The sequence below is a fragment of the Plecotus auritus genome, assembly GCF_963455305.1.
Source record: "Plecotus auritus genome assembly, chromosome: 8".
Taxonomy (NCBI): Eukaryota; Metazoa; Chordata; class Mammalia; order Chiroptera; family Vespertilionidae; genus Plecotus; species Plecotus auritus.
Genome location: NC_137782.1, coordinates 128,894,438 through 128,910,565, shown reverse-complemented (window position 1 = coordinate 128,910,565; position 16,128 = coordinate 128,894,438). Strand labels below are relative to the sequence as shown.

The window sequence follows — 16,128 nt, the reverse complement described above, 5'->3', positions numbered from 1 at the left end:
GATGAGAGAAATTTGGAATAATTACTGTTTAGACTTCAGAAAGAACTTAACCGCAAATGAATAAAAGGATTTCTAATATCAGTGAGGGCCCAGGTAGGAACAAATTTAGATCCTAAATGGATAGCATTTCTCCATAGTATTTCTGTCCCATTCCTTCCTAACTTGGGATTAAAATAAACAAAAGCAGACCATAGATGTGCTCAGATCTTACAGTTGGCAAGAGGAAAATGCAAAAGATCCAACCTGCAACTCAGGTACGTACGTGCCCTTGACCAGGAATGGAATGCTCTAACCACTGAGCACACCAGCCAGGGCAAGGCAAGGTTTTTTATTTAGTTTAACAAAAGAAAATGCCAGCTACAAACCAGTTCTCTGTGTGGTCATGTATCGATCACCAGCTATTGTGGAACCCCAAGCCCGATATTCAAGGCTCTCCTTCACCTGGTCTCAGCCCGACTTTGCTAGCAGTGCTCTCCTGTGGCTGCTCTGCTCCCATCCGGGTGCCCAGGCTGCCCTCAGTATCCACTCCCCTTGCTCATTTCTGTTCCTTTGCTATATTGAAACTCAGTTGTGAAGGGAAGGAGCGAGAGAAGGCATAGTAGTTAGAGGGAAACAGTGGCTCAAGGCAAGGGTTTTTGTTTGTTTGTTTGTTTGTTTTTGGTTTGGTTTTAATCCTCACCCAAGGATATTTTTTCCATTGCTTTCCATTGGAAGGGAGAGAAAGAGAGGGAGAGAGAGGGAGAAACATTATGAGAAAGACACATCAATTGGTTGCTTCCCACATGAGCCCCAACTGGGGGCGGGGATCCAACCTGCAACCCAGGTACACACCTGCCCTTGACCAGGAATGGAATGTTCTAACCATGGAGCACACCAGCCAGGGCAAGGCAAGGTTTTTTATTTAGTTTAACAATTATTTATTGAGCCCCCGATATGTGTCTCTCTATTGTCTCTCCAGTTAACCCAGCTTTGGATTGGAGGTCTGGGTTGGCCTGTATAGGCCTCATCTGTTCCCAGTTAGAATTCCTGGCTCTGAGAAGATTTGACTTTTGGTTGTGTCACGTGATGCAATGTACAGATCTTGTAACATATAAACCCACACCTGAAACCTATGTGTTCATACTGACCAATGTTACCCCAATAAATTTAATTAAAAAAAAGAATTTCTGGCTCTAACCATGGGATAAAATGTGTTGGTACAGGCCATTTGTCCTTAGCAGCCTATAGGATCATATTATTATCAGGTAGAGACTGTTTTTCCCTTGTAGTCACCAAAATCCATACCCGCTCTGTGAAGATCTGTGGATGGCTTTCCTGTCAGCATCCAGCTAACACGTTCCTGTCATGCAGACCTCTTCCACAGTGTTCTGTGGAGTGGTGCTTCCCAGACAAGGTGGCACAGAAGAATCATTTAATGAGCTATTTATTATTTATTTATTTATTTATTTTTAATCCTCCCCCGAGAATATTTTTTCCATTGATTTTTTTTTTTTTGGAGTGGGCGGGAGGAGGAGGGGGGAGAGAGAGAAAAATACCGCCATGAGACACATCGATTGGTTGCCTCCCGCTTGCACCCAACTAGGGCTACGAATTGAACCTGCAACTGTGGTACGTGCCCTTGGCCAGCAATCCTTTGGTCCATAGGCTAGCACTCTAGCCACTGAGCAAAACCAGCCAGGGCTAATGAGCTTTTTGAAAAAAGAGAAGTTTTTCTCAGGATGGATGTTTCTAGGGGTGGAGCACAGGGGCCTGTGCTTTCCACAAGCTCCTCAGGAGCTTCATTTTTTGCACGGCAGATTTGAAAACACTGGTCAAATATACTGATAGATTTTCTGTGCTTTTCTCTTAGTGAAGGTTGGTGGACTTTTTGCGTCATTCTGGGTCTTTCTTTTTCTGTTCTTGTTCTCTAAAATCACACCCCCTCAAAGGTGAACATGTATCATTATATGGTTGTTCTTTTTTTTAAAAATATATTTTATTGATTTTTTACAGAGAGGAAGGGAGAGAGAGTTAGAAACATCGATGAGAGAGGAACATCGATCAGCTGCCTCCTGCACACTCCCCACTGGGTATGTGCCCGCAACCAAGGTACATGCCCTTGACTGGAATCGAACCTGGGACCCTTCAGTCCGCAGGCCAACGCTCTATCCACTGAGCCAAACCGGTTAGGGCTGGTTGTTCATTTGTGTACAAAGAATGTGCTTAATTAAACAATTAAATAATTGAGAACAAAAGAGATAAACTGAATGTACATTTAGATGTTCTAACCTCACATTTCAATATCTTGGTCCTTTTCCGAAACAAGACAGGTTCCTTTGTGTGACTTAACTGTCCACTGAAATCCCAGTCACCCCTGCCTCATATCCTTGGATGATATGCTTTAATCACTGGACAGCCATTGCCCCTTTTGCCTTAGAGCCCCAGACTCATGTTTGACCTTTTAACACCTCTGTCAGGAAGAAGAATCATTCATCTAAATGTGGTTAAGTCCTTGACTTCTACCATGTTGAAGTATTGTTGGGCAGCTGTTACATCTATTCCAGAACGATGCCTCTCACTGTGCAGAGAGAGCCTGTGAGGAGTTAAATAAGTCTTGATGGTCAATTAGAAATTATGATTCTCTTCACATACTCATGTTAAACAACAGTTGTTTACACGGCTGGAAAAGAAGTTCATTACTTATCATGAACTTCAGGTGTACCCCTCATGGCTGCGATGGTTTTGAACTTGAGAAGGAGACTGTGGCCAGCTAGCTGCTGAGAACTATTGACTCTACCTTCCTGCATGGGCCAGGGTTAGCCGTGTATTCTAACTGAGTGTGTCTGACTTTTTTTCTCTTCTCAGACTCATCCCACACAGACTGCCTTCCTCTCCAGTGTTGACCTACACACTCACTGCTCCTATCAGTTGATGTTGCCGGAGTCAATAGCCATTGTTTGCTCCCCTAAATTCCAGGAGTAAGTACTAGGACATGGTTCAGGGGGGCATTACAAGGAGGCAGTGGGGGAAAGCCTCAGAGGAAAGGGTCTGTATCGCTAAGACCTTATTCTCTATAAAACATATAGATTGTGGAATTAATTGGCTGCTCTAAGAGGCTTCCTTTTAAGTCTCATATCCTGATAAACCTGGTACGCTTGTTTGAAAAGCTATCCAAGCAACAGCTTAGGTGTTTTTCTTTTCTTTCTTCTTCTTTTTTTAAATATACTTTCATTGATTTCAGAGAAGAAGGGAGAGAGAGAGAGAGAGAGAGAGAGAGAGAGAGAGACATCAATGATGAGAGAGAATCATTGATCAGCTGCCTCCTGCATGCCCCCTACTGAGGATTGAGTCTGCGACCCAGGCATGTGCGCTTGACTGAAATTGAACCTGGGACCCTTCAGTCCACAGGCCGACGCTCTATCCACTGAGCCAAACCAGCTAGGGCTAGGTGCTTTACTAAGAAAAGGACATGAGAAATTTGAAGTGTTTGACTTGAAACAATAGGAATTTTAAGAGATTTTATGTCAGATTAGAGGATTTCAAAATCAAACATTATCTCAATGTTAACTTCTTTTTCATTCTAAATCCTGTTATTTACTGTGAATTCCCCTAGCAAACTAGTGTAGTGGCAGTGAAGACTCATTCTCTAAATCTGATTCATTCACCAGAGAAGAGACTTCCAGCCAGTATACTTCTGAGGTGGCCTCAAAATGAGCTCTGCCCTGCTGTGTGTGTGTGTGTGTGTGTGTGTGTGAGAGAGTGTGTGTGTGTTAGGGATTGGGGGGCCACATTTGCTTGATTCTGGGCCTGCTTTTTCTTTTTCCAGAACTGGATTCTTTAAACTAACTGACCATGGACTAGAGGAGATTTCTTCCTGTCGCCAGAAAGGATTTCATCCACACAGCAAGGATCCACCACTCTTCTGTGTATGTATCTGTGTAGAAGGGTTCGGGCTGTGCCTCAAGCAGAGAAGACAGTCAGAGCTGATGAGGTGCATTGCCTTTCTGACCCACATAGAAGATTAACCTTATCACCTATCTTCCCAAATCTTCCTAATACATGGGAGGCAGTGTGGGATGGAAACAGATTGGAGTCTTAGCTCTGCTACTTAAGAACCATGTGTCTTTGATCAGGCTACTTAACCTTCTTGCGCCTCAGCTTTCTACCTGTAAATGGGGATGATAATAATAATCCCTACTTTATAGAGTTATTCAGAGGGTTAAATGAGATAATATGCAGAAAATACCTAGTGCAGTAAGCTGGCTTATTAACTGTTAGGTTTTTTTCTTCATCAACATCAGTTGCTAAGCCTATCTATATATATATAAAACCTAAGCAACTATCTGACCATTTGACTGTCCGACTGGTAGCTATGATGTACAATGACCACCAGGGGGCAGACGCTCCGACCGGTAGCTATGACGCATACTGACCACCAGGGGGCAGGCACTCAATGCACCCGGAACCAGAGAGGAGGAAGCCCGATTCTGTGGTGCGTCACCCGAGAACTGCCCTCTCGCAATCTGGGACCCCTTGAGGGATGTCGGAGAGCTGCTTTCGGCCAGATCCCCGCAGGCCAGGCAGAGGGACCTCACCTGTGCACGAATCCGTGCACCATGCCTCTTCAATAAAAGGTTTGAAATCATAGGGAAAAAGCCACTTACAATAAGTATATTTGATTCTGGAATTTTACTTAGATAATAGGGACTTTATGACCTTCTTAGGAAGTTTTTCCCCTAAGTTGAATTCTGTGAATAAAAAGTTTCAGTTGCTGACAAGCTCAGTGTGTTGCAGTATGCCCCTCTAATCTAATGTGATAGTGTCACTCCACTCCATGCTGGCCATGGAGTATTATTTCTTTAGGGTTCACTGAAAAGTGACCAATATGGAAAAGAGACTCAACGTTGTCATGTAAAGGGAACTGGGGGTGTTTAGAAGAGAAACTCCAGGGAGAATCTGAGAACTGGCTTTACTGTTAGAAGAACTGTTGTATAAAAAGATATCGGGTGTATTTCTTATGACTCTCAGAACTAAAACTTAGATCTCTTGGAATGACAGTTTTCAGCTGAGAATGAGAACAACTTTCTGACAGATCTGTTAAAAAAAAAAATAGCTTAGTCTGTAGAATTGTGCACCTGAAACCTGTATGATTTTGTTAACCAGTATCACCCCAATAAATTCAATAAAAAGGAAAAAAATATTAGGTTAAAAACCCTTGAAGAAAAGTATAGGTTAGAAAAATAGGTTAGTCCACCTTGGAAAGTAATAAATGTCTAGGGGCCAGGATGTTAAAAAACAGAGGCTGTGCAATCCCCCCAAATGTCAGGTTTTCAGTTCAAAAGATTCTTTTTGCATGTGCGAGTAGGAGTGCTTTATTATCTGGTTGACATAGTGACCCAAAAAACGGCAATGAAGTCAGCAGTTCTTTTAGGTACACATATGCCTTTTGAATGACTCTAGGGCAGCCGTGGGCAAACTACGGCCCGCGGGCCGGATCCGGCTGTTCTATCTGGTTCTCTTGCTCTCCCCTCCGCTCCTTTACTTTGAATTTATATTAGTTCACACAAACACTCCATCCATGCTTTTGTTCCGGCCCTCCGGTCCAGTTTAAGAACCCATTGTGGCCCTCGAGTCAAAAAGTTTGCCCACCCCTGCTCTAGAGTATAGATACACTTGAAAAATAAACGAGGATAGATAGGCCCACATTGAAAGTAATGATTCCTAGACCCTTTACCATAACTGCCAGTTAAGTAGCAATCTGGCTTCCAAACTGGGGACCAATAGCCAGAATGAGCATTTTTAAGTAATAAACTTTAAAAAATTACTTCAGAATGTTCCAGGACTTCCCCTTTCTTTCTTTTTCTCTATTACAGAGCTGCAGCCATGTGACTGTTGTGGACAGAGCAGTGACCATCACAGACCTGCGATGAGATTTGACCCCAACACCTGTCAAGAACTATAAAACCACATCAGTGTACTGTAGCCCCTTAATTTAAACTTTCCATAAAGCTCTGGAAGTTTTTTTAGGCAGAATAGAAAGTGAGTATCACCTGGGAGAGAACTCTTTCTATTTCTGGTTTGAAAAGAAATATTTGGATATATATTTTTAGGCAAGTCTGGAAAATAGCACAATCATGCTAAAGCAACTTTTCAGTCTGCCTGTGACTAAGAAATTAACTTGAAAGAAGAGTATAATGAACACTAATATACTCTTTGTTCTAGATTCACCAATTGTTAACTTTTTTTTTTCTTTCAGCTCTCCTAATATTGTTTACCTTTGGACTAATTAAGGGCATCTTTTCAGAAATTTGGAAGCCATTCAGAAAATCTCTGGGTTTTCCTGTGGTTTATGGCAATGTTAATAAAGTTTATTATGAGAGACAGGGACAGCTCACTATGTCTGACCAGATGGTGAGCTTGACAACCCTGAAGGATGATTTTGTTGGGAATTACTAATATGTTATTTAACAAATATTTCAGGATATTTTTTCCTCTACAATAAAAAGCAATTAACTTATTTGTTCATGTGTGCTCGAGCAATCTGTTTGATCAAGCTTCGTCTGAACAGGCTGACAAAAAGGTCTAGTTTTGGGGAATATGAAATTTGAGATGTACTGCTGTGCAGGTGTGTCCCAGTTCACCTTTAATTGTTCTGTGTTTTTTTGCCTACCTGTTGCCATCATCCAGGGCTGTGAAGTCATCTGTGCATTTTGGTGCTGTCTCAACTTCCTCCCTATGTCCTAAAAGCTTTCAGGTGAAGATAATAGAGCCTTTATTTGGAGTTCCAGGTTACACTCCAAATAAATGGTTGCATTCCCATGCCTCCCCACCCTACCAATTTTTTGTGTTGACTATTCTTTTCTGAGTTGGGCAACATTTAGGAAGGTGTTTAAAGCTGCAATTGATCCTGTGCTTTTCTTTCTATGAGCTTGAGTTCTTAGGTGGCCTGGAAATAATGGTATTGTTTGTGACCCCCAGGTGGGGGCAGAAGAGTAAAAAGTTTGGATAGGAGAGGAGTGGTTTCTTTTTATATCAAAATTCTGTGGTGGAAAGTCTGCAAATGTATGAAGTTTGCTTCATTTGAAAATGTTATGTCCTGAATATGTTCAGTCTTTATCACTTAGGTTAGTGGTCGCGGAACTTTTCCCCTAAAAGCCAACTCTCTCTATTCTTGTTCTTCTATTGGGTTCTTAACCTGCAGGATATTGGAAGTTTTTTCTCCTGCAGTTTTAGCGTGGGTAGGAATGTGGGGCCAAGCGAAGAAGAGTGCCTCACCTGTCACCGTACCCCTCTCCCTGGTGTGGCCCTGAGGCAGCCTGGACTGTTCCGCCTTGCCCTAACAGTCCTGTTGTTGCCTGGTCCTGTACAGTAAATATGCACACATTTTGAATAATGATCTTAAAGTTTGTACAATTTAAAAATTAATAAGTTAATCATAGAAGGTTTCCTTTTAGGAGGTAAAAGAAAGAAAGCATGAGAAAATAATACATAATCATTTGTCTTTATTTAGAAATGAATGATAATGCAATATCACAAATTAAAACTGGAATTTCTACATATTGTACAGAAGGAAATTTAGAACTTTAAAGCTTTAATTATTTAATAAAGAATAAAAAGATATGAATCAAACATTTGCTTCAAATTACAAAAAAGAATAATGAAATATATGAGGAAAGCCAAGAAGAGAGAAATATTAAAGCATATATTACTGAATTTTAAAAATAGGAGAATTGATAGATAAGTTCATAATGTCATTTTAAAAAAACCACACACAATAAAATTGCCAAAGACAGAAAAAAAACTAGAAATGAACAAGGAGATACAACAAATGCATGTTATAAGAAAGTTCTACATATAACTAGGCTACTTAATTTGCTACACAATGAAATAGATGACTTTCTAGTAAAAAAAAAATTATACGTGTGAATGAAACCACAATTATCTTAAGTAAAAGACTAAAAAGTCAATATTAATAAAGTGGAAAAGAGTGTGCAGGTATTATCTCCAGGTGCTTTTATGAGTGAATTCTTTCAAACTTTCTTTTTTTTTTTTTTTTTAAATAAATCTTTATTCAGATTATTACAATTATTTCTCCTTTTTTCCCCCATAGCTCCCCTCCACCCATTTCCCACCCCACCTTCTGCCCTTACCTACCCCCCACTGTCCTCATCCATAGGTGTATGATTTTTGTCCAGTCTCTTTATGAACCCCCCCATACCCTTTTCCCCCTGAGAATTATCAGTCCACTCCCTTTCTATGCCCCTGATTCTATTATATTCACCAGATTATTCTGTTCCTCAGGTTTTTAATTCACTTGATCTTTAGGTTCACTTGTTGATAGATATGTATTTGTTGTTCATAATTTTTATCTTTCCTTTTTTCTTCTTCCTCTTCTTTAAGAATACCTTTCAGCATTTCATATAATACTGGTTTGGTGGTGATGAACTCCTTTAGCTTTTTCTTGTCTGTGAAACTCTTTATCTGCCCTTCAATTCTGAATGATAGCTTTGCTGGGTAGAGTAATCTTGGTTGTAGGTTCTTGCTATTCATCACATTGAAAATTTCTTGCCACTCCCGTCTGGCCTGCATAGTTTCTATTGAAAAGTCAGCTGACAGTCGTATGGGTGCTCCCTTGTAGGTAACTAACTGTTTTTCTCTTGCTGCTTTTAATATTCTCTCTTTGTCTTTTGCTCTTGGCATTTTAATTATGATGTGTCTTGGTGTAGTCCTCTTTGGATTCCTTTTGTTTGGGGTTCTGTGGGCTTCCTGGACTTGTAAGTCTATTTCTTTCACCAGGTGGGGGAAGTTTTCGGTCATTATTTCTTCAAATAGGTTTTCAGTATCTTGCTCTCTCTCTTCTTCTGGCACCCCCATAATTCTGATGTTGGTACGCTTGAAGTTGTCCCAGAGTCTTCTTACATTATCTTCAACTTTTTGGATTTTTTTTTTTGCTTTTTGCTTTTTCGGTTGAGTGTTTTTTGCTTCTTTGTATTTCAATTCTTTGACTTGATTTTTGTGTTCCTCTTGTCTGTTTTTGGGTCTCTGTATAATATTTTTTATTTCAGTCAGTGTATGTTTAATTTCTAGTTGGTCCTTTTTCATCTCTTCGAGGGTCTCGTTATATTTATCGGCCTTTTCTAGGATATTCTTAAAAAGCCTTATAACCGTGGTTTTGAATTCTATATCCAGTCGTTTGTTTTCCTCCATTTCTTTTGTTTGTGATTCGATTCTTAGACGCCGCATTTTCACTGCTTCCCTGAGTTGGTAGATTTGTGTGCTAGGTTTCCAATTTGGCCCTGTGGGTCTGCCTCCCCAGTTAACCTGAGGTGGACACTCTTGGTGCACACCTTTGTGGACTGTGTGTACAGCCTTGTTGTAATTAAGTCTTTATTGTTGGTATCACTGGGAAGACTTGACCTCCAGGCCAGTTGGCTGTAAGGATCAGCTGTGTCTATGCTGGGAGAAGTCCGGTGCTGGAGACAGCCTAATAGGATTAGACTTGCCAAACTGCAATAGCCTCTGTGCTCAGCTTGGATGGGGTGGGGTCTCAGTCTTGGCTTCCCGTCAGCGTTGCCCTTGCGCACACGTGTGTGCCTTCAGTCCTCTGCCTTCCCGGCTCCCGATTCTCCGCCCGAGAGTCCAGACTCCCCCCACAAGAGTGTGGGTCCCCAGGGGCTCGCCTGGAACTGGGGTTCACTGCAGTCAGAACTGGGGCTCACTTCAGTCAGAACTGAGGTTCAGTGCCGTCAGGAGCCTCTCACTCCCTTCCGCTAGGGAAAGCCTGTGGCAGCCTCCGCAGGCTTTGTGCGCACTGGCGCGAGCGGACTTTCAGTCCTCCGCCTTCCCCGGCTCCTGAGTCTCCGCCCGAGAGTCCAGACTCCCCCCACAAGAGCGTGGGTCCCCAGGGGCTCGCCTGGAACTGGGGTTCACTGCAGTCAGAACTGGGGCTCACTTCAGTCAGAACTGAGGTTCAGTGCCGTCAGGAGCCTCTCACTCCCTTCCGCTAGGGAAAGCCTGTGGCAGCCTCCGCAGGCTTTGTGCGCACTGGCGCGAGAGGACTTTCAGTCCTCCGCCTTCCCCGGCTCCCGAGTGTCCGCCTGAGAGTCCAGACTCCCCCCACAAGAGCGTGGGTCCCCAGGGGCTCGCCCGGAACAGGGGTTCAGTGCAGTCAGAACTGGGGTTCAGTGCGGTCGGGGGCTCCCTTCCCCCTTCCGCCAGAGAAAGTCAGCCAGGCTCTCAGCCGCCCTTCCTCTCCGCGCGCACAAAGACCCTTTGCCGTACCTCCAGTTCTCTGTGAGCTTTTCTCTATCCTTCTAGTTGTAGAATTTTCACTCAGTCAGCTTTCCTGTGGTTCTGGATGGTGTCCGTTCTGTCTTTTAGTTGTAGTTTTGAAATTGTTGTGCGAGGCAGCAGTTTAGGTGTTTACCTATGCCGCCATCTTGGTTTTCTCTCTTTCAAACTTTCAAGAACAGATCATCCTTATGCCATTTTTTTATTGTAAAAAAAAAAATCACATTATCTAAAATTTGCCATATTAATCTTTTTAAGAGTACAGTTCAGTAGTGTTAAGTTTACTCACATTATTGTGAAACCAATCTCCAAAACTTTTTCATCTTGCAAAACTGAAACTCTGTACCCATTGAACAACATCTCCCTTTTCCTCCTTCCCTAGCCTCTGGCAACTACTCTTCTCTTTTCTGTCTCATAGAATTTGACCTTAGATATTTCATATAAGTGGAATCACACAGTATTTATCTTTTTGTGACTTGCTTATTTTATTTAGATAATGTTCCAGGATTCATCTGTGTTGTAGCATGTAAAAATTTCCTTCTGAAGGCTGAATAATATTCCATTGTATGTATACAACACATTTTGTTTATCCATTCATCCCACAGTTGACAACTGGGTTGCGCCCACTTCTGGTTATTGTGAATAGTGCTGCTGTGGACATGAATGTATAAATATCTCTTACTGTTTTTTTTTTAATATTTTTATTTTTTACAGAGAGGAAGGGAGAGGGATAGAGTTAGAAACATCAATGAGAGAGACACATCGATCAGCTGCCTCCTGTACACCCCCTACTGGGGATGTGCCTACAACCAAGGTACATCCCTTGACCGGAATCGAACGTGGGACCCTTCAGTCTGTAGGCTGACGCTCTATCCACTGAGCCAAACTGGTCAGGGCTTTTTTGCTGTTTTAACTACTGTAGATCATAGGAAACAAGAAAACCAACATAATTCATTTTCGTGAACATACCTAATAAATCGTGCACACACACACACACACACACACACACACACACACACACGCTTCACACCATTTTCAATAACATAGATGCAAAAATCCTAAATAAAGCACTAACAAATTTATTAATAGAATAAAGGAGTAATGTGTCAAAACTGCCAGCATTTATTGGGCATCCCCATTTAGAACTTGCCCCTAACCCCCAGCTAATAAGTGGCGGACTAGGAAGGCAGCCCAGATCTGCCTGACGCCAGAGCCCAGGATGCACATGGTAAGTTTGTTGAGAAGGTATTGATGGCCCCTTAAAATACTCCCACTGATATAATACATCACGGAAGTAGGTCAAAGGAAAATAACAGACCTGAGAGTCTCTCATAGATAATAAAGTATTTGAAGATGAAAATTGACTTTTTTTTTTTTTTTTGAGAGAGGAAGGGGGAGAGAGAGAGAAACATCAATGATGAGGGATCGAGTCTACAACCCGGGCATGTGCCCCTGTGCCCCTGACCCGGATCGAACCCAGGGCCCTTCAGTCCTCAGGCGGATGCCCTATCCACTGAGCCAAACCAGCTAAGGCTTATTCTTTACTTTTAAAACTCCCCTAATAAGTTAGGTAAGAAAGAAGCTTCATTAACATGATAAAATATATTTTCTGAAACAACACCCAGCATAATTTTTTTTTTCTTGCACAGGGGCCATGCTAATCTCTATATCGTTGCAATTTTCGTTTTTAATAAAGAAGTAATACTGTCAGGAACAGACCCATCCTAACTACTGTTAATTCAACAGTGTCCTGAAAGGATCATCTAGCCACTATCATGAAGCAGGATAGAGAATTTACTACTGGAAAGGAGACAGAGCTTTTGGAGGCAAACTAAGTATCTACCTAGAAATCCGAAGATAATCATGAAAAACACCTTACTGCCCTGGCCGGTGTGCCTCAGTGGTTGAGTGTCGACCCATGACACAGGAGGTCGTGGTTTGATTCCTGTTCAGGGCACATGCCCAGGTTGCTGGCTCGATCCCCAGTGGGGGGCAGCTGATGAATGATTCTCTCTCATCGTTGATGTTTCTATCCCTCTTTCTTTCTGAAATCAATAAAAAATATATTTTAAAAAATAAGCGCCGAAACCGGTTTGGCTCAGTGGATAGAGCGTCGGCCTGCGGACTGAAGGGTCCCGGGTTCGATTCCGGTCAAGGGCATGAACCTTGGTTGCGGGCACATCCCCAGTGGGAGGTGTGCAGGAGGCAGCTGGTCAATGTTTCTCTCTCATCAATGTTTCTGGCTCTCTATCCCTCTCCCTTCCTCTCTGTAAAATATCAATAAAATATATTTAAAAAAATAATAAAATAAAATAATCATGATTACTTAAAAAAAAATAAAAAAAAAATAAGCATTTCCCTGAATACCAGTGAAGTTAGAAATATTTTTTTAAAATTGGGGAAATTTTATTACCAGATAATTCTTATTATAAACCTATAAGTTAAAATACTATCATACTGGTGGAGGGCTAGACTAAGTACTAGTATGTGCAAACTTTAATGCTGAAGGAGATAAAACTTGAAGAAGAGATTAAGTTGTGGAAGCCCACAGAACTCTAAATGAGTGTTCTCAGACTTCCAAACCACAGTCTTAACCACAATGCAATACTGCCCTCCTAAAATATACAGAGACACACGCATTAGGAAAAACTATGAGAAATGAGTACACCAAAATATTAATATTAGTTATCTGTAGGTGATGGAATTATGGCATGATCTTTTTACCCTCTCTATACTTTGTTTGAATTTTCCAAATATTCTACAGAGAACACTTTTATAATTGGACAGGAAGGACAATTCTCCTCTTTTTAGAAACCAAAGCTCCGCTGCCCCTTCAATGTGGGAATCCAGCCAAGACCTTGCTCTTGGACAGCATCAGTGAAAGGGCCTTGGGAATGCTCCTGGGCGCAGCAGCGAGGCCTGTCATATATGGAAACCTTCCATGGGGATGACCTCACCACTGGAATTTATGCAACATAAACCTTGCCTGTGAGAGCTAGCAGAGATCTCGCACAAAAACCTGGAGGGTGAAGCGCCGAGAAAGAACTGACCTAATGAGAGAACTTGTGGCCTCAGGACCTGAAGAAGTCCAGTGTAGCCACCGGGCGAAGCCAGTCTCCTGTGACCAGTTCCTGGGGAAGGATTACTTTTCCCTACCTCAACCTCCTCCCGATAAAGAGCTCCCACCATGGCCCAGGGTTATTTCTTTCTCCTGGGCCTGAGGGAGAACGTAAGATGTTACTGTTGTTGGACAAACGGTAATGGGTTATTGGTGAGGAAAGAAGTAGAAACATCACCTGGACTGAAAAAAGAAGAGACCGTTCTTAGCTATTCCCGTCATTCTTTGTAATTAGCTTCCCCATCCCTGGCAGTCTTGTTTTTTGGTTTTTCTTTAACCTCACCTACCCGAGGATATTTTTGCATTGATTTTGAGAGAGAGAGAGATTGGTTGCCTCCCACATGTGCCCCACCAGGGCCAGGATTGAGCCTCTAACTGAAGTACATGCCCTTCCTTGGAATTGAACCCAGGACCCTTCAGTCTGTGAGCCGATGCTCTATCCACTGAGCCAAACCAGGTAGGGCCTCGCTCCATCTTTTAAAAAGCCAACAGCATCATAACCAAGCACAGTTCCATCAAAATACGGTCCAGCCATCTACAGCGCTGGCCCCTTTACCACATGGAACAGCTCTTAACACCCCAGCCCATCTTACTTAAGCATCTGCGTCTAGAACTTCTCTCACTCAGTTTTGACAGCATTAGAGACAAGTCCCCATGAGTGCTTTATTTGGCTCAAGTTTGAAAAAGTGTCTGGCCATTGAAGGACCATAAGTGATCTCTAGACTGGCCTCACCTTTATAAAAATTGGGGCTGTCACTTGTGTCAGGAGCTAGAGGAAGCGAACTTCCTAGGTTTTAGTTGTTGGTTGCACACAAACTCACTTTCCAGGATAACTGCTTCCACACCCACTTCCGGAGTCCGCCCTGGTCGCTGGATTCCTTTCTCAGCACAAGGTGTTAGCAAAGTAAAGTGTTCTTAAGACAGTGAAAATGTAGTCTACACTTGAAATTTCATGAGGTCCCAAGTTGCCTCTTCCCATTTCTGGTTTCTCGCTTCTTCACTGGGCTTGTTCAAGGTTATTTTGGCTACCCAAGAATTCTTATGCCAAATGTAGGAAGAGCAGGACCTGCATTTGTGGCAACATTTTGAAATTCAGACTAGTTTTAAATTATTTGCATTATGTTGTTATGAGAGAACCTTGCCTTCAGAACACAAGTGATGCTTCCAATAGTTCTCAGCTCATAGCACATTGCAAGTATATTTTCCCCCTCAGCACTCGGAGAGGGGGATGCTGAGGCAGTAACAAAGGCTCTGGAGCTAGAATGACCTGGGATGGGTTCCTGGCTTCTTCACTTACTGGCTATGTCACCTCAGTAAGTGTCTCAGCCTCCCCGGCCAAAGCCCTCAGCTCTAAAAAACGTGAATAATAAGAAAATGCCTACATAGGGCTTAGTACAACATGTAGCATGTAGACCCACTCAATAAATGGCAGCTGTCAATAAAAACAATAATAGTAATAATAATGAGGCCTGAACACACACACAAAATAAATAACAACAACAAAAAGAAATAAGGATGCCTGAAGCCAGTAGTCTGCTGCAAATCACGCGTTGGGACCCATTTTTGCCTAGAGAGATGGGCAGAGGATCCTAGCAGCCCAGGCTCAGCTGAGTCCCGCTATGTGGAGGCCTTCCCCAGGGAAACCACAGTCCCTCATCACTTAAAAGCCACCCTTCTGGGTGTGCAGGCCCGAGTGTCAAGTAGAGCTTGACTTTTAAAAGACCAGCCAACAAGCAGGCTCCAACCCTACTTTGTAAAGCCCTCCAGTCCCTCTTCCCGCATCACCCTGCTCCCCCAAGCCACTCCTGTCTGCGGGATGAGGACAGGGGCCTGGGGCCTCACCACTCAAGGGCTTGCCAGGAAGGAGGAGTGGGAGTTTGGGGAGAGAAGTGCCTCATAATAAGTAAGGGAAGATGCTGGGATCCCAGGGCACCTCCTAAGCCAGCCCCAGGCTTGAGACACTTGGAAAGTGAAGAGGAGTGTGGTCTGTTTCTGGCTCCCCCTGAGCTGGCGTCGTCCCAGAGGGTGGGTGGGAAAAGGCAGGTGTCTTTTTACCTACTGGCTGGTAGGTTTAAAGTTTTCCCCTTTGGCTGTCACTTCATTTAGCGTTGACTGCTGAATGCTGGCTCTCTTGTAGTGCAAACCATGCTCCCAACCCCCAAACTGCACACTTTCTTCATGTGAGAAATCTGGTGTAGTTCAAACACTTTCACCCTTCCTATCCCCACCCCCTCCAGGGGTTACCATAGCCTCTCTTGTGGGTGGGGTATTGGCCCATTGGACCTGTGAGGCAGCCCCATCCCCACGGCCTGCCCCGTCTCTCATCACCTTCCCCCAGTCCTCTCAGGTGGGCTCAGGGCAGATCAGTACAGCTGCTGAAGGAGACGGAGGACTATTGTGGGCACCTGGATCTTTCAAACTGTCCTCTGGGCATCCCCCTTAGCTGGCGGGAGGTGCAGCCCTCCCCACAGAGAAAGGAAAGAACCCCCTCTCCCCAGCACACTGCTCTCCCCACAGGCTGACTATGAAGAGAAGAGAGTCTCTTTTCTCCAGCTTCTTGCATAGACACCTCGGGGCCTGTCAGTAAACCTGGGGGAGGTGTTGGGCTCCATTTGTGGCCATCTCCTGGAGCCTGGTGTTTGCAGCTGGGGCCATAGAGACGATTTCAGGGGAACAGAAATGTTCATTCAACATTCTGTACTCAGGTAAAAGTTAATCCAGTTTTTCAAACCCTCTATTTC

At 43.2% G+C, this 16,128-nt stretch overlaps 1 protein-coding gene across 4 annotated transcripts in view; it reads left to right on the top strand.

Annotated features, from left to right (window-relative positions):
• STAMBP (STAM binding protein) overlaps positions 1–6,496 on the top strand; it is a 762,428-nt gene extending 755,932 nt beyond the window's left edge. For 3 of the 4 annotated variants that reach the window (XM_080685500.1, XM_080685499.1, XM_080685498.1), the window contains 3 exons: positions 2,845–2,957; positions 3,806–3,905; positions 5,853–6,496. In XM_080685500.1, coding sequence (XP_080541626.1) covers positions 2,845–2,957; positions 3,806–3,905; positions 5,853–5,909 — 270 coding nt within the window. In that variant the 3' untranslated portion in view covers positions 5,910–6,496. Of the gene's footprint in view, positions 1–2,844; positions 2,958–3,805; positions 3,971–5,852 lie in introns of all 4 variants that reach the window. The other variant, XM_080685497.1, reaches the window with a different exon arrangement.
• Positions 6,497–16,128: the final 9,632 nt, after the last annotated feature.